The 19,874-nt window shown below is 58.7% G+C and overlaps 9 protein-coding genes across 10 annotated transcripts; 5 read left to right on the top strand and 4 right to left on the bottom strand.

Annotated features, from left to right (window-relative positions):
• Positions 1-25: 25 nt before the first annotated feature.
• On the top strand, positions 26-475 carry H310_13464 (hypothetical protein; the record flags this gene model as incomplete). Its single annotated transcript, XM_008880974.1, has 1 exon — positions 26-475. One exon carries the CDS (start codon positions 26-28, stop codon positions 473-475), a length of 450 nt encoding a protein of 149 aa, XP_008879196.1.
• On the bottom strand, positions 339-2,189 carry H310_13463 (hypothetical protein). The gene has a single exon (XM_008880973.1). The coding sequence runs from the start codon at positions 2,146-2,148 to the stop codon at positions 583-585; it is 1,566 nt and encodes a 521-aa protein (XP_008879195.1). The 5' UTR covers positions 2,149-2,189; the 3' UTR covers positions 339-582.
• Positions 2,190-2,599: 410 nt separating this feature from the next.
• Positions 2,600-4,512, top strand: H310_13462 (hypothetical protein). The gene has a single exon (XM_008880972.1). The coding sequence runs from the start codon at positions 2,708-2,710 to the stop codon at positions 4,331-4,333; it is 1,626 nt and encodes a 541-aa protein (XP_008879194.1). The 5' UTR covers positions 2,600-2,707; the 3' UTR covers positions 4,334-4,512.
• A 655-nt stretch (positions 4,513-5,167) lies between these two features.
• H310_13461 lies at positions 5,168-6,005 on the top strand. Of its 2 annotated transcripts, XM_008880971.1 has the most exons (4): positions 5,168-5,313; positions 5,368-5,520; positions 5,565-5,690; positions 5,740-6,005. In XM_008880971.1, exons 1-4 carry the CDS (start codon positions 5,185-5,187, stop codon positions 5,860-5,862), a joined length of 531 nt encoding a protein of 176 aa, XP_008879193.1. In that variant the 5' UTR covers positions 5,168-5,184; the 3' UTR covers positions 5,863-6,005. The 2 variants fall into 2 exon arrangements, with proteins under 2 accessions (XP_008879193.1, XP_008879192.1); XM_008880970.1 differs by having other exon boundaries at positions 5,565-5,977.
• A 360-nt stretch (positions 6,006-6,365) lies between these two features.
• Positions 6,366-10,051, top strand: H310_13460 (hypothetical protein). Its single transcript, XM_008880969.1, has 3 exons — positions 6,366-9,129; positions 9,180-9,292; positions 9,342-10,051. The coding sequence occupies exons 1-3, from the start codon at positions 6,477-6,479 to the stop codon at positions 9,912-9,914; spliced, it is 3,339 nt and encodes a 1,112-aa protein (XP_008879191.1). The 5' UTR covers positions 6,366-6,476; the 3' UTR covers positions 9,915-10,051.
• H310_13459 (hypothetical protein) lies at positions 9,781-11,542 on the bottom strand. The gene has a single exon (XM_008880968.1). The coding sequence runs from the start codon at positions 10,833-10,835 to the stop codon at positions 10,383-10,385; it is 453 nt and encodes a 150-aa protein (XP_008879190.1). The 5' UTR covers positions 10,836-11,542; the 3' UTR covers positions 9,781-10,382.
• Positions 11,543-12,022: 480 nt separating this feature from the next.
• H310_13458 (hypothetical protein) lies at positions 12,023-13,543 on the bottom strand (the record flags this gene model as incomplete). Its single annotated transcript, XM_008880967.1, has 1 exon — positions 12,023-13,543. The coding sequence occupies one exon, from the start codon at positions 13,541-13,543 to the stop codon at positions 12,023-12,025; it is 1,521 nt and encodes a 506-aa protein (XP_008879189.1).
• A 105-nt stretch (positions 13,544-13,648) lies between these two features.
• H310_13457 (hypothetical protein) lies at positions 13,649-17,049 on the top strand (the record flags this gene model as incomplete). Its single annotated transcript, XM_008880966.1, has 1 exon — positions 13,649-17,049. Exon 1 carries the CDS (start codon positions 15,100-15,102, stop codon positions 17,047-17,049), a length of 1,950 nt encoding a protein of 649 aa, XP_008879188.1. The 5' UTR covers positions 13,649-15,099.
• A 414-nt stretch (positions 17,050-17,463) lies between these two features.
• Positions 17,464-19,509, bottom strand: H310_13456 (hypothetical protein; the record flags this gene model as incomplete). Its single annotated transcript, XM_008880965.1, has 1 exon — positions 17,464-19,509. The coding sequence occupies one exon, from the start codon at positions 19,507-19,509 to the stop codon at positions 17,464-17,466; it is 2,046 nt and encodes a 681-aa protein (XP_008879187.1).
• Positions 19,510-19,874: the final 365 nt, after the last annotated feature.

Here is a 19,874-nt window from a genome sequence, read left to right as displayed (position 1 = left end):
GCTCGTCTACAGCGGCGATGCCGACATGGTGGTCAACTTTATGGGCACCCAGCGGTGGATATCGTCGTCGTGGGGGCTCCAATTGAAAGTCATGTCCAAGTGGCAGGCCTGGTTTGGCCCGGACCGCCAGTTGGCCGGGTACACGGAGGAGTACGCCGGCGGCCTCACGTTCAAGACGGTCAAGGGCGCCGGCCACATGGTGCCCGCGACGCGGCCGCTGCATGCGCTCTACATGTTTGAGTGCTTTGTGTTTGGGACCGCCGCGTGCTCCAACTGGACGTACCCCCGCGACAACCTCGAGTACTTGAGCGGCGACGACGTTGCATATACCGATGACAGCACGACCGACGCGACCGGCCATGACGTTGTGCACGACCTGAGTCTGTACGGGATGATCGCTGTATTTGCCGCGATGGCGATCGCTGTCATGGCAAAAAAGCACTTGGACCGAACGACTGCGTATGCGAAATTGTAAGCGGACGACGAGGACGGTCGGTCGACGGCATCGCGGGATGGCGCCGCCGGTGAGGAACGACCTCGATCGTATGCGATGATGGCGACGATGGAGCGGACGCGATCGCATTAATTAACGCTACTACCGTTGGTTTTTACGCGGGTGGACGAGCCAAGCACCAACACGTGCTTCCACCATGCATACCACGTCACAAACAGCACGGCGACGGCGAGCGGCAGGACGAGCGCGACCCATTCGAGTGTCGAGATGGCCGGTTTGTCGTTGACCGGGCTCGACACCATCCCGCTCACGTACTCCAAGTTGTCGGTGGGGTACGTGAAGCGGTCGCACGCGTGCTGGCCATAGATGAAGCACTCGATCAAGTACAGGCTGTGCAGCGGGCGCGTCGCGGGGACCATGTGGCCGGCGCCCTTGACGGTCGAGTAGTTGAGGCCTTTGTACCCCTGCGTGTACCCGGCCAACTGGCGGTCTGGGCCAAACCAGGCCTTCCACTTGGACACGACGGGCAGCTCGAGCCCTTCCGTCGTGATCCATCGCTCGGACCCGATAAAGTTGGTGTTCGAGTCGGCGTCGCCGCTGTAGATGAGGATCTGTAATCCCGCCGAGAGGATGCGAGGGTACTTGTCGAGCGCGGACGCCGATCCGTGATACACATCCGACACCGCGTCGTTGCATTCAACCCACGGCACGAATCCATCCGCAACGTGGACGGCTGCCTGGACCTCGGGCAGTCGCAAGTACTCTTGCGTAAACACGTCGGCGCACGGCCCGACATTCCCGCGCACGTTCGGTCGAATGCGGTGGTACGTAAACGACTGCGCTTGGCGCGTCTTGAGCAAGCACACGTCGCCGTAGATAAAGTACTCGTTCAAGTCGCCAATGTCGGACGAGATGCGCGAGTCGTCGAGCGCGGCGACGCATTCGGCCGAGCACTGCTTGGTCCCGTCCGCGCACTCGCTGACGTCGTCCTGGCAGTGCGTCCGGAGCGCCATGTACGTTGCGTGCGAGATGAGCGCGTGTGAGTAGATCCAGTCGTAGTAGCTCTTGCCGTCGATGTGGGTGTCCGTGTATGCGTTCCCGATGGCGAACCCGACCAAGTTGATCGTCGGCTTGGGCTTGTCGACCATGTCGTGGACCAAAAACGGAATGTACATGCCGTTGTAGCTCTCGCCCGTGACGAACAACGGCCGGTGCTTGTACACGGGAAACTCGTCCACAAAGACGCCGAGGAACTCAAAGATGCGCGCCGTGGTGACGTCGTTGTTGTAGTCGGTCGCGTTCAGGAGCGGCTTGCTAAAGCCGACGCCGGCCGGCGAGTCCAAGTACACCATGTTCATGTGCCGGTTCCACGCGTACGGGTTGCGCTTCACGGACAGGTCGGACGCGACGACGAACGGACCGTTCTCGGTGAAGAATCCGATCAACGACGAGCAGCCAGGGCCTCCGTTGAGCCAGAGCGCGAGCGGCGCGGTCTCGGGGTTGTGTTCGGCCTCGACCAGCCAGTAGAACATGCGCTGCCCAGTCGACGGCAGCACGAGATGGCCCGCATACTGGTCAAAGTTGATGGGCTTGGGGTCGTTGTACCGCGGCAGCGACGTGATTTTGTGCTCGGCGACGTAGCCGACCACGGGGTGCACCAGTGCCGCCACCAACGCGGCCCACGCGAACAACATGGCGAGTTGAAAAGTGACCCGCGACGTACAACACGTGGATCCATGGCGCCGTGATCAGGAACGGGGCGAGCCGCGTTCGACGTCCAGAAGTGCCCATCGCGCTCTTTAGTATCTCCCTTCTTCGCAGATACCTTTCTCGACGATCCCACTGAAGTCAGCGGCGTCGGCCTCGCCCGAGCCACTCGAGTGCCGAGCTCGTGATGTGGCCGCCGCGGGACAGCGTCCCTCGATCCAATCGAATCGTTGCGCCAGACCCAAGGGTGGCCATATGGCGACCGCATCGCGGTACGTGGCGGCAGCGGCCCCACGTCGAGTCGCAGCGCGCGACCGGTCTCCCCGCGCGCGGGCCCACGGCATGAGGACGGCCGTTTGTCTCTCTCGAGGGAAGTTTCCTCGCGCCGTTTCGTTTTTCCCAAGTTCAACTTGAGATCTTCCGACTTCGAAATTGCACCCGGTTGGGGCGAAAAGTTCGGCGCCGCCCGTCCTCGTTCCGACCCCCAAACCCCGCGCGGACGCAGCCCCGCGGCCACTTTTGGATTCCCGTTGGCCGTGATACACGATGGTGTTCCGTGCCATGCAACTGGTCGGCTCGGTCGTCGCTGCCGTCGCCGCTGCCACCGCGATCCAAGACGCACACAAGATCAAGGACCTTCCTGGCTACATCGACGACACGCCGCTCGACTTTGACCAGTACGCCGGCCGCATGGCCCTGCCAAGCAACGGCCAAGAAATGTTTTACTGGTACGTCGAGTCGCAGCATAGCCCGTCGACCGACCCACTCGTGTTGTGGCTCAATGGTGGCCCGGGCTGCTCGTCGCTCGGTGGGTTCTTCACCGAGCTCGGCCCGTTAGTCGTCGCCAGCGACTTGTCCGTGAAGCGCAACAAGTACGCATGGAACCGCAAGACCAACATGGTATTCCTCGAGTCCCCCGCCGGCGTCGGGTTCAGCCGCCCCTTTTTGAACGCGTCGCAGTACAACGACGCATTCACGACGGCGCGCGCCCGCGAATTCCTCGAGCAGTTCCTTGCGGCGTACCCGTCGCTCCACGGCCGGGATTTCTACATCACTGGTGAAAGCTACGGCGGCATGTACATCCCGTTCTTGGTCGACAACCTCGTCGACACGCCGGTCCCGGGGCTCAACTTGAAGGGGTTCGCCATCGGCAACCCGTACACGGACGAAGCCATCGACAACGCAGCATATATGGACTATTATTACACGCACGGCATGATCTCGCTCGAAGACTACACGGCGATCCAGGCGTCGTGCAACAAGTCGGGCCTTGCCACGTATGCCGGTGTGTTCTCGGACGACTCGGGGGACAATGCGTGCGCGAAAGCCATCCGGGAAGGCATGGACGAAGCCGACGCGGGCGACTTGAATCCGTACTACATCTATGGGGACGTTTGCTTGCTCGAAAACGACCAAGGCAATACGCTTCAGTACAAGAACGTGCGCCCGATGCATCGAGGCAAGATCGGGCCGTGCGCGGACGCCTTTACGCAGAGCTACCTCCGCCAGCCGGCGGTGCAAGCCGCGCTCCACGTCACGGGCAACCATGTCGACTGGCAAAACTGCGCCGGCGGCGCCAACTTTCACTACACGCGTAGCAAGTCGTCGCTGTCTGTATACCCGACGATTCTCTCCAAGAACCTCAAAGCGCTCATCTACAGCGGGGACGCCGACTCGATTGTCAACTTTATCGGGACACAGCGATGGATCACGACCGATGGTCTCAAGCTGAACGTTCATACCAAGTGGCACGCCTGGTTCGGTCCCGACAACCAGGTGGCGGGGTACACGGAGGGCTATGCCGGCCTCAACTTCACGACCGTCAAGGGCGCAGGCCACATGGTCCCCGCCGTCCGCCCGCTCCATGCGTTGTTCATGTTTGAGTGTTTTGTGTTCGGGGACGCTGCGTGCCGCACGTTTGCCTACCCAAAAGACAACTTGGAGTACCTGACCGGCCAAGACGTTATCTACACGTCCGATGACGGCGACGAAGTCGAATTCGACGGCGCGGCCAGCGCCATCGCGCCCTGGCATTACGCGGCATGGTACTGTGTGCTGGCGCTCGCGACGGTCGCTGGTGTCGTCGCCATCAACCGCATCGCCAACAAGCCCCAGTACACTGCTCTCAACGGAGATGCCAAGCCGCTGTATGCCCCTGCGTCATCTAACTAAGTGCATCGAACTCGATTTGGTCGGTCGTGCGGCGCAGTTAGACACCATGATGGCACAGGTGTGCATGTGGGTGGTTTCATGCGCGATCGATCGAACGGAGGATTCACAAAAGGTAGCATTCGGATCTCTGCGGCATGACACACACACGACTCGATCTTCCTCTGCTTTGAGGGTTCACATGGGTAGCCCTCGTCGTCCACAGAGCAAAGAGCACGCGGCCAACGCAGTGCTTTCCGCACGACGTGTGGACGTCCATGCAATCCAGTGGGAGTCCATGCCTTCGTCCACAGCCATGCCAGGTCGACGCTTACGATCTTCACCGAAGCACGCTTCATTCCACTTGCGTGGTTTCCACGAGCGTCGTGATGCGATCGAGTCACGCAACTCCCTCAACATTCACGTGCCATCGATCCCCATGTGCGTTTTCACCGTCGACTCCGTCATGGCATTGGGACATCATGCACGACCCATGGCGTGCTGTTGATCGGGTTGCTTGTCTTGTGGTACCATTCGTGCTGGCCGCCACCACGTTTTGTGCATGCCACACGCATCGGGCAGCAAGATTTATGGCATCACGTTCGGCGCACGTGGCGCTGAATGATGGCCCGGCCAAGCCGCAGGGCGATGCTACCACATAAGCAAGGGGACTTGCACACACACGTGTGCGAACGCGCAGAATGGAGCAGACCCAGACACATGCATGCTCCGCGTCGCTGAGATGGAAAATGAAGTTGTAAACACATTTGATTGGTTAAAATCCATGAATTGAACCAAAAGAGCGACCTCGGATTGGGTGAATTTGGCCGCGACGGTTTCATGAAACAGTCTGGTTGTTCTGGACAGGACAGCACATGCAGCCGACGATGACGGCGGCAAGGAAGGACCGATCGCGCGTCTTCCTCATGCCTCAGCGCATGCCATTCATAAGCGGCATCACGAACCGCTACGACGACGACTTTCCCATCGAGCTGGATGGCCTGGTATGATCACATCCACATGTGCTTTCCCGTCTGTACCTTCACCGTTCGACACAGGTGACCGAGGCCCAGTTCTCCCAAGCTATCAATCAGATCAACAACACGCTCACGGACTACTGGCCGTGTTTATTCTGTGTGTGCTGTGGCTACCTCTGTTGTGTCTGCACCGCTGGGCTGTCCTTGCTCTGCCCCAACATGTGCATCAGCGATGTAAGGTCAAACTGTCGCGCGGAGAAATCTAACGCGTCGCACAGGCAGAGCAATACACCCGCACCCTGATCGAGCGCATAAACGCGCGGCCATGCTTTAAGGATGCCGACGTCGAGTGGAAACTTGTCAAGAAATGCTGCCGATCATGGATTGAAATCTCCCTCCCCATTGTACGTCCGTCCCTGTGTATCAACTATCGGGACGACCAACGGAATGTAGAAATTCGATACGCACGATCCTGTCGTGGGCGCATATCAAACAGTCCTGGTCGCTGCACCGCCGCCACTTGCCGCCACATCTGCCGACGCCACACTTTACGGAAGCGCCGAAGGCATTGTGTGAAGCGTCCGCGCTCCTTCCCCAGCGCACGGCGCTTTAAGTGTTGTTTGTTGAGCTCGCATACGTGTAGTAGCGTACTGTTGTCGTAATGCCAAGAGCTGTTCCATGTCGTGGCCAACAGAACACGTACGGAAGGGACATGCCGGTCGCGTGCATCGACGAAACGCGCAAACCGAACGCAGGGCGCGTCCTTCGCGACGTAACATGTGCATGCGCACAACCGATTCCGTTCGGGGGGCGTACTGTTCATGTGAGCTGCACATGAGGCTTCCACGCGGCGTCGCAGATGTGACGGCGGCTGTGTTCCACCTCAGGTTTGGGGCAACGCGCAATTGGATTGGCTAAAAATAAATCTTTTCCACCAATGTAGCAAGGGAAATTTGAAGAGCGTGTCTTTCATTGGCCAAAATGATATCTTTTTCCCCTCGAAAACCTCCAACACGTGATATCTCGCGTCGATCGGCTGTACGAACCTGTTAAATCGAATACGAGTGATCCCATATCCATACAAAATAGGGGGTGGTTCCTCGACTTTTTCTTTCCCTTTGCCGCCGTCGCCGCGCCGCCCGTCCTTTCTGCATCTTCTCACGGTCTGTGGAAGAAGGTTTCTGTAGATCATGGATGCGAATGAACTCAAGCAAGTGGAGATGCTGTGCACGGCGTTGTACCAGTCAAGCAACGAAATGGAGCGGTCCATGGCGCAGCAAACCATCTTGGCGCTGCAAAGCTCGGCGGAACACATTCCGCGATGCCAGTACATTTTGGACAACTCGACGTGCATGTATGCGCTGTTGGTTGCGAGCACAAGCTTGACCAAGCTCATCTCGACGCACTGGAATAATTTTACACCGTCCCAACGCATCGACATCCGCAACTACGTTTTGGCGTACTTGGCGCAGAAGGGCCCAAATCTGGAAAAGTACGTCACGACATCGCTCATTCAGCTCGTGTGCCGTTTGACCAAGTTTGGCTGGTTCGACGACGAGCAATTCCGCGAACTCAACCATGAAGTGTCCAAGTTTTTGCAAGCCACGGTCGACCACTGCATCATCGGGCTGCAAATCCTCAACGAACTCGTGACCGAGATGAACCAACCGGTGAGCGGTCGCAACCTGACGTTCCACCGGAAGATTGCCGTCGCGTTCCGAGAGGCGTCGCTCTACCACATCTTTCAAGTGGCGCTGACAACAGTCAAGACACTGCAGATGAAGAACATCCCTGGCGCGTCCCCTGACCAGGAAAACCGCATGGCCGACCTCGCTTTAAACCTTGCCATCAAATGCTTGTCCTTCGACTTCATTGGCACCAACCCCGACGAGTCGTCCGAAGACGCTGGCGCGCTGCAAGTCCCGTCGTCGTGGCGTTTGCTGGTCCAAGAACCCGAAACGATGCAGCTCTTGTTCGACTTTTACCACAGTAGCACCGTTCCCAACTCGGCGCGGTGTCTGGAGGCATTAATGTTGTTGGCGTCTGTGCGGCGCTCGCTGTTTGCGCCGGAGAAGGAACGGGCCAACTTTCTGTCCCATCTCTTGACTGGCATCTGCCGGATCATCTCGACGCAGCAAGGGCTGTCTGAACAAGACAACTACCATGAGTTTTGCCGCCTTCTAGGCCGGCTCAAGTCAAACTACCAGCTGTCGGAATTGATGAAAGCTGAGTCGTTCCAGGAATGGATGGACCTGACCCCGACGTTCACGGTCAAGTCGTTCCAGCAGTGGCAGTGGAGCGCCAACTCGATCCACTACCTGCTTGGGCTCTGGTCGCGCCTCGTTGCTGCTCTGCCCTATGTACGTGCTGAGCGCAACGGCCCCGCCTCGGTGAGTTTCTTGGACCAGGCGATTCCGCGCATCGTACAATCGTACGTGCAGTCGCGGTTGGATTCTGCGCAGCAAGTCGCCCAGGACGATGGCTTGGAAGATCCGTTGGAAGACGAAGGGAGTTTGTCGGAGCAGTTTGACAAGCTGCCGACCATTTGCCACTACAACTACCGCCAAATTGGTGAGTACATCCTCCAAGTGTTTGATTCGCTCCATTCGCAATACCGGGACGTGATCAGCAACGGCGCGTCGACGTCGATGGGAGATGACGACGAAGCGATGACACGTGGCTTGAATGGGCTCGAAATGCAGCTGGCGTGGCTCATCTACATTGTCGGGTCGATCATTGGAGGCCACTCGTACACGTCAACGCAACTCAACGACGGCGACGAACTGGTCGATGCTGACCTGTGCCAGCGCGTGTTTCGCACGATGAAAGTAGTTGAGCACCGCTTGATCAACTCTGGCGGGAGCCAAAAGTGCCACATCCATTTGGAACTCGCCCTCCTCCATTACTTTAGCTACTTTCGGCGATCGTATATTGGCGAGCAGCATGGCATGCCGTCGATGCCACAACTGAGCGTGGCGTCACCGACCGCAGGGTCCGCGGGCGTGTTGGGGGTATCGTCGCCGTCGGATACAGCCATGTCTGCCAAGACCAAGTCGTACCAGCGCATGTTTGAGCGCATGGGGTTTGGCGATCACACTATCGTCGTCAACATGATCGTGACGCACGTCGGCCAGAACCTCAAGTTTTGGGGCGACGAAGAGCGCGTGATCTCGCAAACCCTCACGCTCTTTCTCGACATTGCGTCCGGGTATTCGTCGGGCAAGCTCTTGCTCGGCCTCGACACGGTCCAGTACTTGATCCGCCACCCGACAGCCGAGGAGTTTCCGTTTCTCGCAGTCCCGTCCAATACGCGGCACCGCACGAGCTTTCACAGCACGATTTCGCGGCTGCTCTTCACCACATCGTTTGACGAGTCGACGGACCGATTCGACGAGTACATTTCGCCGCTCGAACAGGTCCTCGCCAAGTTGATGCAAATTCAAGACTACCGCCACCCCGACGTCCGCGAAGCCATCATTGGAGTGTGCCGCGACCTCCGCGGTGTATTTATTTCGACCCACAACAAGCGCACGTACAACGTCATGTTTGACTTGGTGTACCCGACGTACATGCCCGTGTTTACCAAGGCGGCCGAAGTCTGGTACAACACGCCGACCGTCATGAACGCGCTGCTCAAGTTTCTCCAAGAACTGGCGTACAACAAGTCGCAGCGAGTGATGTTTGACCAGAGCTCGCCGAACGGGATCTTGCTCTTTCGCGAGCTCAGCCACGTGATTGTCGCGTACGGCACGCGCATCCTCAACCACCCGATCCATCGCGATGCGTACGCGGAGAGGTACAAGGGCATCGCGCTGTGTTTGGGCATCCTGTTCCGCGCGTTGGGTACGCGTCAACGACGACCACCGACGACGGTCTTGACCGGGATGTTGTAGGCGGCAACTATGTCAACTTTGGAGTGTTTAAATTGTACAACGACGGCGCGTGGGACCAAGCGCTCGAAGTGTGTCTCCAGTTGGCGCTGTCGATCCCGCTGGACGAACTCATGGTACGGCCGTGTGATGTTGACGCGCGCGCGCTCATGCACGACTCGGTAGACGTACCCCAAGGTGAAGAACACATACTTTTTCTTTTTGGAGATGCTGTTTCGCAACCAAATTGTGTCGGTCGTGTCGCTCGACTCGACGATCTTTTCCCAGCTCGTCCAGAGCCTCCACGAAGGTGTCAACTCGTACGATTTGACGATTGCGGCGCAATGCGCGACCGCCGTCGACCACCTCGCGACACTCTATTACCACGAAACCAAGAAGAAAAAGGACTCGACCGTGAAACACTCGCTGTCGGTGCATTTGCAAGCGTACCCGTCGTTGTGGTCGACGCTCCTGTCGTCGCTGTTCAACATTTTGATTTATGGCGACGCGACGTCGCAATGGGCATTGTCGCGACCGATTCTGTCGTTGTCGCTGTGCAGCCCGGACGCGCTCGCGACGTACCAACACAGCATTGCCGCGTCGCAAGGGAACGATCAACACAAAGCCCAAGTCGACGACGCGTTTGCCAAGCTGTACCAAGATATCGTCCCGTCGTTGGAAGCGTCCAACCGCGACCGGTTCACGCAAAAGTTGGGCCAGTTTCGGAATTCGTTGCGAAGCTTTTTAACCATCTCGTAGACACGAAAAAGATTGATGCAACCGTCTTGGTTCCCGCGGGACACGATCGCAAGCCATCGGGCGCGCCATGTACCTGACGTTCGCCTACCTCGCACAAACACCGCCGCACCATCTCTCGACGTCTTGCTCCATCTACACATCCGTGTACGCCATCCAACGGGGCTGCATGACGGCCGGGTGCTGGCCGCGACACATTGAACGCATGGCCGCGCGTGCTAGAGGCGGCGTCGCTTCGATGCCCTGTCTCCATGCACATCCTGTCGTTCCTCTTGGATTGCGATGGCTGCGACTAATGGTGTTGCCCATCGCTACTGCCCGATGGCGACACTGGCAGCGACGCGACAGATCCCCACGCAACAACGCCAGGAGAATTCCGCACACACGACCACCGCCCTTCTCCGCGCGATGCCATCGACACAGGTTGACGGTAAATATTGCATTTTCCATCGCGACAAGTCCATCGAGCGGTCACATGATCACGTCGCGGAGGAGGATCAAGTCGTCAAAGGTCCAGTCGTCGTTCCACTTGAATGGCTCGAGGATGGACGCTGGTGACGCCGCTGCAGTGTCGGCAGGCAATGCGTCGTCGACCGACTGCAGCGACGGACAACTTGCGCGCAGTGTCCACGTCTCGTCGGTCGTCGACGGTTTGGCTGGCACACGTGTCTTGCTACCCCCTCGTTCCAGTCGCATCTGCCGTCGCCGCTTCACGTCCGACTTGCGCTGATTCTTGTTGTGTTGCACGCGGTGCGGCTCGCACAACGTGTGCGGCAGACCGTTGTCCTTGACCGAACGTTCGTTCGCGCACTTGCCCGACTTATACTTGCATCGACCTCTATACACTACAAGGTGCGGCTGGCTGTGTGGCACCATCGCCGCGTGCCGAACGCCCAACGCGGCGGCGGCGGCGGGTGGAGCCATGTGCTGCCGTGGGTGAGATGCCGAATGGCGTCATGATTGATGTGGTCACAAGTGTGGCCGGTGCACTGTGTATACAAACACCAAGTGATTGCACTGCAATGGAGTGTCCATTGCAACGGCTTGGCCGTCCCTCGGCGACTACGTTGACGTTGTTGTCGATCTCGAAGGTATGGGGAACGAAACGCTCGAGCGACGAACTCGGCTGGCATGCGCGAACTGGAGGCAGTGTTGTGTGCCGAGCTTGTACGTGCTCGCGCTATGGGGAGTCGACCCTCCAACGGCTTCACGCATCGCCATGGTTCTTTCGATTCCCTCTTTTGCGTTCCTTTGGTGTAATGTATCGAGTTGGTGCAGTTTTTGCGCATGAGCCACACGACGCGGTTCGGCACGGTTCCACGAATGGATGCCACAAGATGTCGTCGACCGGCGCTCGTTTCAGCATGGGGTATCGGTCGTTGTCGAAATCATCGCACCGGCGAGGAGGACTTGTCAGTCTCCCTACTCAGGTGGCTTTTGGTTGGATGCATGTGCGTGCTGGAACCCGCGCGACCTTGCTTGCATGTCCGCGGGTGTGAAGTGGGTGCCAGCGTAAGGTGCATCCGTCGAGAGTTGGCGCTACTTGCGTCGTCGTGGCGGGCAAGGGCGTAGGAGCCGCGTGGCGTTGGTGGGCACGTCGCTCGATTTTCTTTCGCCTGGCAGAATCCGAGTAGCAATATTGAAATGGTCTCACCATTGCAAATTCCAACAATGTAGGTCGTTGAACTTGCAGAGTGCAGGTGCAGCAACACTGGGAACGACCAGCTCGCGGCCTTGCAGAGTGCAGGTGCAGCAACACTGGGAACGACCAGCTCGCGGTGCAGCGCTTCACCAGCCACTGCAGCCGCTGCAGGGTAGAGCCGCGACCTGGCATGCGCTCACTGTCGTGTGTGGAATGTCGACGCAGTTTGCGCGTCACTGCTCACTGGACATGGATGTACCATGCGTTCGGGGAATTATGTCGCTCGCACTCAAGGACGCACGATCGCAGCACCGACGTGCGCAAACGGTCACGAAATCCTTTCGAGTGAGGCCAGAATCGCGATCTACGCGAACAAGGCGACGTGGCACCATGGATTTGTACACACCCAAATCGACCGCATATCGATGGCTGTCTCGATAGATTCACACAAGTGATGGCTCTATCTCGTCTATAGCAGCACAAACGTCGTCCGGGTGGAGGGTTGGACGGCGCCGGCTTCTTCGTCATTATCGCCGCAGGCGGTGTCCGCCGCGACAAACACCGCCTTGTCACGGCCAACAAACTTGCCGACTGCATCCCACGCTTCCTTCGCTACATACAACACCACAACGCCCAGGACAAACCCTGCCACACTCGGCAGCTGCAGCAGCCACTGCATCCACGTTGTTTCCGGTATGAACGTGTCGCCGCCGACATCCGTGACCAAGAGCGCCATCGCTCCATGGACGACGTCCGTGTCGCAGTCGGCCGGGGCAAACCCGACGCGATGGTTGGCCATGTCGTAGAGCACGTTGTGGTTGGCCAGCATGGAGGCGCCGATGATGGTGGCATGGGCAAAATCCTGAAAGAACACCGTCGCGGTGTACGTGGTGCCTCCGTTGCTCACCATGTACTGCGTCGGGGGGAGATGCATGACGGCATCGTTGGCAAACTTGAACGACAGCGTCGGGAACTTGAGGAGCACGCTCGGCGACCGCACGACGTATTCGCCGCCTTCTCGGTACGTTGAAAACGTGGCTGCGTCAAGGCCAGCAGCCGCGACAGCAGCAGCCCACTTGGCTTGAAAGGCATCTGCGGCCGCGCTAGGCAAGTACACAAACGTCGTACCGCTGTCAAAGACACAGCCACGGTTCTGGTTGTACACGGTGCTCGGGACGTCGATGATGTCGCCGTCCACAGCGAGCGACTCCATCGAGACAGTCCAGTACGAATACCCCGTCGCCCGAAGTGGCGTGAACACCATGTCGGCACCAGGGTTGTGGACGGAAGCGTCGAGTCCGCCGAGTACCATGTGACCTCCCGTTGACGAAATGCACTGCGAAAATCCCTTCATCTTGGTCGCGCCATGGTCAAAGAACTGCACAAACAGCGCGTCCGGGTCCCTCGACATGCCCATGATTCCGTCCGCTTCCTGGTTCAAGAACGCCCCGCTCTCCGAATGCATGCACCCAAATACAACGTCTGCGACTACGTCTCGATTCTCGTCAAAGTAGCACAAATCCTTGACCTTGAATGCTTCCCATCCGCTGCCTTCGACGTATTGCTCTGCAAACACACACTTGTCGTCTGTCGTGCACGATTTGCATGCAGTCAACCCCCACGCCGCATTGTCTTTGCATGAGACGTACGTCGAGGTGTTGGTGAAGCGGTAGAAAGTGTTTAGGTGGCTGTCGCTGCAACCGTGGCAGTCCGAGCACGGAAACGCCGTGTCGGCGCTGCCCGTGTCCACGATCAGGACGCGCGGTTGTCCGCCAAAGAACGCTTCGACCGAATGCACCCCCTGGCCAAGAAGGAGGGTCGTTTTGGCCGCGCCGCCGCTGTCGCGATCGGCTTTCAACGTCTCGAGGAACATTTCCTCGTGTGTTGTGGTCAGGCGCGTCATCTTGAATGCAACGGACGCGTCGACACCAGCCAGGCCGCCGCACAGCGCCGCTGCAGCAGCGACGAGAACGCGGCCATGACCTGCCATGACGACTGCCACCTGGCCGTTCGATGTCAAGATCGTGAACGGGTGCACCGGCGGTTTCGAAACAGAGGACGACGAGATTCGACATTTTATCGAGTGCAATTTCCCAATTTTTTCAACTTTTACACCGATTTTCGTCCAATTTGGACCGCGCGCGTGCCGTCGGCGGCGGCGGCACAGCTCTCGTGCGATGCCCTGAAGGTGCTACTGGGACAGCTCCTTCCCTGGCCACCTTGCGGCGCCGCTGCCGACCCACGACGCCTACTGCATCGTGACATTTAACGTTGGGCTTCAGCGAATGGCGACGCTCGTGCAGTCGAAGCCGTGTCAAAAGCATCTCGGCATGAGGTGACGTGCTGCTGCTAGCGTACGCTACTTGGAGCGCCCTTGTCGTACAAGTGCGCGTCGACGAGGTATGTCGCCGCGCGCGCGCACGTTCGCAGGACATGGCGGCCACCGACTCAGGAACTGGAACGATCCACACACTGCAAAGACGTCGTGAGGTCCCGCCGCCAGTTGTGTCGACGATTGCGGTGGAGGACGCTTTCTGTCGCCACACCGCCGCTTGAGATTGCCAGCGCTTTCTGCGCTCTTGTCCATGCCGTGGTGCGCGCCAACGTCACTTGGACGCGTGTTGAAACGCCTGGAAGAGGCGAAATCGACCCAACTTGGCGGCCTGTCGTTGGCCATCGCCACGTCCGCGTCATCCTCGTGGCCGCCGAACCAGAGCTGCCCCATCGATGGCGCGGACAACTCGAACGCTTTCGGAGCACGGGGCCACAAACCCCTTCGACCACTGACGCGCGCAGGGTTCCGTCAAGCCTGCGTAGTCCGCGGATAGGCGAAGGTTGGTGGGGGCGATGGCGGCATCGATGAAAGGTCCGCGCGACGGTGCCTAGATTGTTGTGGCGGAGCAGGCCGTTGCTCGGTGCTTTGAACAACAACACGCTCTGCGGCTCTGCGCAGTCAGAGGATGGCACGCATGGATCGACGCTGGCACGTTGCAGCGGCCGCACTTGCGTTGGGTGTGTTGTCATAATCACGTCGTCGTCGCCAGACGGGGATATCCACTTTGAGCACTGCCACTTGCTTGCCAGTGGGCGTGCGACGACGTCGGGCTCTTGTCGCCGCCAGCACACTCCCACCTGCGCTGTGATCGATACACCTCGGCGAACGATGGAGCGAGCGAGTCTACCACGTCATTGTGCTGTACGAGCGCTTGTCCACCTGGATAGGCGGTGCCACGTGGACGTCCGCCACTCTCGTCTTGGACGGCGGTGATACTGGCCCATCCATCTTCATCTTGCGACCGTCCCATGCGGCGGTGGCCGGCGATTATTCGAAACTAGAACCGAGCGTCGCATCCTGTCGTTGTCATTGCATTCGAGTCACGGAGCCAGCGCTCGAGTCCGTCCGCCACCACTGCCAATTGTCTGAAGGACGACCGCGCTTTCGCATGTCCCGATCATCCAGCGAACGTTCCCCTCCGACCAGAGTCGACGGAGCCGCCGACGAAATGCACGTGCTAGCCACACGATCGTGACGGCGTCGACAGTTGCATGCACCTGTTGGACTCGCTTCTCTCGTTCGAAAAGTCGTCGTGGAAATGTTCGACGCGGCGTCGATTGGCCGGGACGAGTCGTCGGGTCCCGTTGGGGTCGTCGTCGGTCCAAAGCGCGCTTTCGTCCTACGATTGTTCGACGCCACCAACCGTCGCGCCGCCGACGACTCGGTGCCTTCATTTCATCTTTTCGCCGAGCGCGATGCAGCACTCGGGCCGCGACTTGGATCTCCAGGAGCGTGTGTCGTATATCCAGTCAGCCACCAAGGACATCGACGCCAAGGGCTACGATGAAGCCAAGACCCCCGGACAGCTCGAAGACGGCGCGCTTGTCGCGGGTGGCGCCCTCGACCTCTTCTCCCGCGAAGCGTTTGGTTTGTTCACCCAGTATGCGGCGATCGGGGTTCTCCTTGGCATGATCCCGGCCTTCAACTACCCCATCTTCAACGTGTACCTGCAGCTCGAGGGGTACCAGACCGCGTCGTACTCGACGTTGGTGACGCTCGGGTGGTCGTTCAAAGTGTTTATGGGAATGTTCTCCGACTGCTTTCCGATCTTTGGGTACCGCCGCAAGTCGTGGATGTTGATCGGGTGGACGGCGACCATGATCTGCTTGGCCATCATGACGTTTTCGTCGCTGGGCGACCCGTACTGCAACCGGGAAAAGGCGGCCGCGCGCAACTCGAAGGCGTGCTCCAAGCCGTACTCGAACGCGTCGGCGAGCGACCTGGACTTGTTCAACTTGGCAGCGCCGGACAACGGCGGCCTGTTTATCATTTTGTCCATGTTTGTGTCGCTGGGGTACGTGACGGCTGCGTGTGCATCGGACGCGATGGTCGTGCAGTATGCGCAGCGCGAGCCCCTGGCCGTGCGTGGCCGCGTGCAGACGGCCATCTACGTCGTGCGCACGATGGCGGGAATCATCGCGTTGATCGTGACGGGCTTTGGGCTGAACGGCGCCAACTACAACGGGTCGTTCTCGTTCTCGATGGCGCCCAACGTCCCGTACGGCATTTGCTTGATTCCGTGCGTGATTGTGGTGCTCTCGACGATCTTTGTGGTCCAAGAAACCAAGACGCCCGGCGTCCCGGTCCGCGAGTGGGCCGGCAACTTTTGGGAGCTGCTCCAGAAGCGCGTGATGTGGCAGATCTGCGCGTTCCGGTTCATCAACAACATGTTCCAGAACATCGGGTCGACGGCGGGCAGTCCCATGTCGAGCATCTGGGCCGAAGTCGAGCCGTTGAACGACTCGTTGTCGTCGATCATCGGGAACGCCATCTTTTCTGGCATCCTCGTCGCGGTCGGCAAGTGGGGTCTGCACTGGAACTGGCGGTGGGCCATCGCGCTCAGCTCCATCGGGGTCATCTTGGTCGACGGGTTTGTCGTGTTCCTCACGATCTGGGACGTGGTGCGCAACCAGTGGTTCTTCACGGGCGTCGCGCTCGCCGACAACGTGCCGGGCGGCGTGCGCTTCATCGTGGCGACGTACTGCGCCGTCGAGATCGCGGACGTCGGCAACGAAGGCGCGACGTACGGCCTCGTCACGACCGTGTCCAACTTGGCGTCGCCGTTCGCGTCCGTCATCTACAAGGTCATCGACTCGTACTTTTTGCTATCGCAGGACGACCTCAAGGCCGACACGACCGACGTCCGATGGGACGTCACGTACTCGTTCTTCATCTCGTATGGCGCCAAGCTGTTTGCGTTGGTGTGGCTGTGGATGCTGCCGCCCCAGCGGACGCAGATGCAAGAGCTCAAGAAGAAGGGCGGCAAGAGCAAGTTCGCCGGCATCCTCCTCATCGTGGTCTTTGTTTCGTGCCTGGCGTTCTCGGTCGTGTCCAGCATCATGTCGATCTATCCGTCGACCAAGTGCCACCGCATCGCGGGCGGCAACGGCAAGTACGACGCCAACGGCAAGTGCCCTGCAGTCGCGGCCAAGAAGGGTTGAAGCTCTCGGTGATATTTCGGGTAATGCTGGATAATGCATGCACCACCAGTACGAGTTGTGATGTTGGGCGACCGATCGGTGCGGTCTCTGTCGCTGCTCGTGCTTGATAACGAAAAGCACACTGCTTGATTCCAATTGTTTGATCGGCGCAGCGTTCCGTCACTGGAAGGCCTGGCGGGTCGGAGCTATAAGTTGCTGAGGCCAAGTGGTGCATGGTTGCTCATGACGTCCAGCAAAACGGGGCCGGCTTGGCCACGTTGAAGAAATTGTGCCTGGGCGGAATCGACCAGTGTGTGGCAGCGCCGACTTGTTGGGTTGCGTCGGCGCTGTCGTCCACATCCACGTTGCAAACTCGTAAACAATGCATGTTCAACATCGGAAGAAGATGGCCAAATGATGCCGCTTTGACGAAACTTAAGGATCCCAGTAAAACGTGCGAATCGCTCCCTTGGGCACAATCGTGTCGACCGAGCCTTGTGGCGTCGTCAACTCGAACGACGCGTCCAGCTGCGAATGTTCGTTTTGCACAACCACAACCGTGCGGTTCGACGGTGTCTTGAAGGCAGCCGCTTGGGCAAATGCGTACCCGGCGGTGATGCAGAAGTTGGTCGCTTGGTTCGTCACAACGCCGTTCCCGACCGTCCACTTTTGGCTCGTGCTGCCGACGCATTCGTCGAGCGTGATGGCCGCGCCATTCTCGGTCGACCCGTGTGCGACGGACAGGCACTTGTTGTGGAATTTGACTTCGCCGGCCTCCGTGAACTTGTACACGTTTTGCGTGTAGATGCACATGGTCAACTCGACCTTGTCCCCAAACCACTCCTTGACAACGTCGATGCAAAAGTCAGTGCCCTTCACCTGGAGTTTATTGTCCTGCGTCCGCACCACCGCCTGCCGGACACTGCCGTCGCACACATGCGTGGCCGATGGGTACTTGAGGAAGAGCGCGTGATCCGTGCCAGGGGTACCGAAGGATACGCGGACGTCCGCCGCGATGCGCTTCGACCCTGGAGGAACAAAAGCGGAAAAGTGCTTGATGAAGTAGTATAGGGGCTGCACGACGAAGCCCTTGGCGTCTGGCGTGAGCAAAACCGGTGCGTCGCATGTATTGTTCAAGTGGTTTGGACCGCCTTCGTGGTCCAAGAGCAGGTTCCAGTCAACCCATCCATTCGCGTGGTTGTTGATGTCGGAAATGATGTCGTGGCCATACCGCTGGGCGCGAAACCACGCGTCTTTGCCAGTGGCTACGCCAGGGCAGTTGCACGCTTCCGTCGCTAGCAACAACTTGGACGGGTTCAAGTGGTGCGTATCGTTCAAGTGGTTGTAGTACAAGGCACCATCCAGCTCGCGGCCGTCGCCGTTGTACCAGTGGAAAGCCACGCCGTCCACGTACGCGCTCGCCTTTTCGTACGCGGCAGCCGCCCATTGCGTCACTGCGTCGCGGTTGTGGTCGAACACAAGGATTTTAACGTCCGGGTGATCTTTCCGAATCTGCGGGCCCAAGAAGTCGCCGACAAAAGTTGCTTCCGATTTGGCTTCGTAGAAGCACGCTTCCCACGGTGCTGGAAACATGGGTTCGTTTTGCGGGGTGAGGCCCCAGAAGTTGATGCCATGACCCTTATACGCTGAAATGAACTTGGAAAAGTACAATGCCCAAGCCGCCTGGTACGTGGGGTTGATGCCGAGCGGCGTCGCTGACCCCGTCATCGAAAACTCGCCCTTGCTGTTGGGAGCTTTCATCCACGCTGGAGGGCTCCACGGAGACAGGAACAGCTTGATGTCTGGTCGAAGTTTGAGTGCACGACGAAGGAAAGGGATGATGGCTTCCGCGTCATGCGTGACGTTCGTGTCGAAATGTTCCAAGGACACGTCCCCTACGACGTCGTCGAACGAGTACGACGCGACGGAAAAGTCGCACGAGTTCATGGGCACGCGGCCAAATGAATACGCCGCGCCAGTCTTTTCGTCGAAGTAAAGACGCAGCACTTCTTCTTGCTTGACCCGTGGCAACTTTTTGAAGTTCAGGGCCGACGCTTCCGTGAAAGCACCGCCAAATCCAAGAATCTCTTGAAAGACTTTCGAGTCATCAATGTGGATGGTGCTCGGACGCGCAGGAGCAGTTGCGGCTTTTTTAGTCGTTGCAGACCTTTTTAACTTGAGTGGCGGCAGCTTGCGGAACAAGGCAGGGTTTCCATTCTCGAACGCAGTTTCGACAACATGAACGACTACAGGTGTTGTCTGAACCTTCGAGTGGGGAGTGCCGATGGAAGACGAGTTGACGACGGCAGTCGGGGACGCATGCAACGTTGATACGAAGCCCGCGGCCACGATGCTCACGGCACCGGCCACAAGCAGCACCTTGGCCTTGGTCATACGTCGGGAGTGCACCTCATCCTCAAGGAGGGGGCTTACAGAACCGTACTGCGGCGCAGCGCGCCCTTGAGTGAGCTTGGCGCGCATCTTTTTTCACAATGCGATCCCTTTCTCGAAAGGATGTGCTCGATTCAACCCTATACAAATCCCAAGATGATTTCCCCCCCAATCAGAATGATGTATATCAGTATCTTTGCTTTGATTGGCTGGTAACCAAATCTTGAACAATGCGGCGGCGGTCGCGGCCATGTCCACCACGGCTTTGTACAACGCGAACATGCTCTGTACACCGACCAACTCCAGCTGGAAGAACAGGTGAAGCTAGTGGCTCCAACGCACTGTGCAACGCAGTCGGCATGCCCGTTCGTTTTGTGCACCGAGACGTCACTGTAGGACTCATTGCATCATCTGTTGGGTGCGATGAAAATCACGGGTCCCTCCCTTGGGCACCA

Source organism: Aphanomyces invadans, assembly GCF_000520115.1.
Source record: "Aphanomyces invadans strain NJM9701 unplaced genomic scaffold supercont1.51, whole genome shotgun sequence".
Taxonomy (NCBI): domain Eukaryota; phylum Oomycota; class Saprolegniomycetes; order Saprolegniales; family Verrucalvaceae; genus Aphanomyces; species Aphanomyces invadans.
The sequence above is the reverse complement of the archived record's forward strand: the minus strand, read 5'-3'. Positions and strand labels throughout refer to the sequence as shown.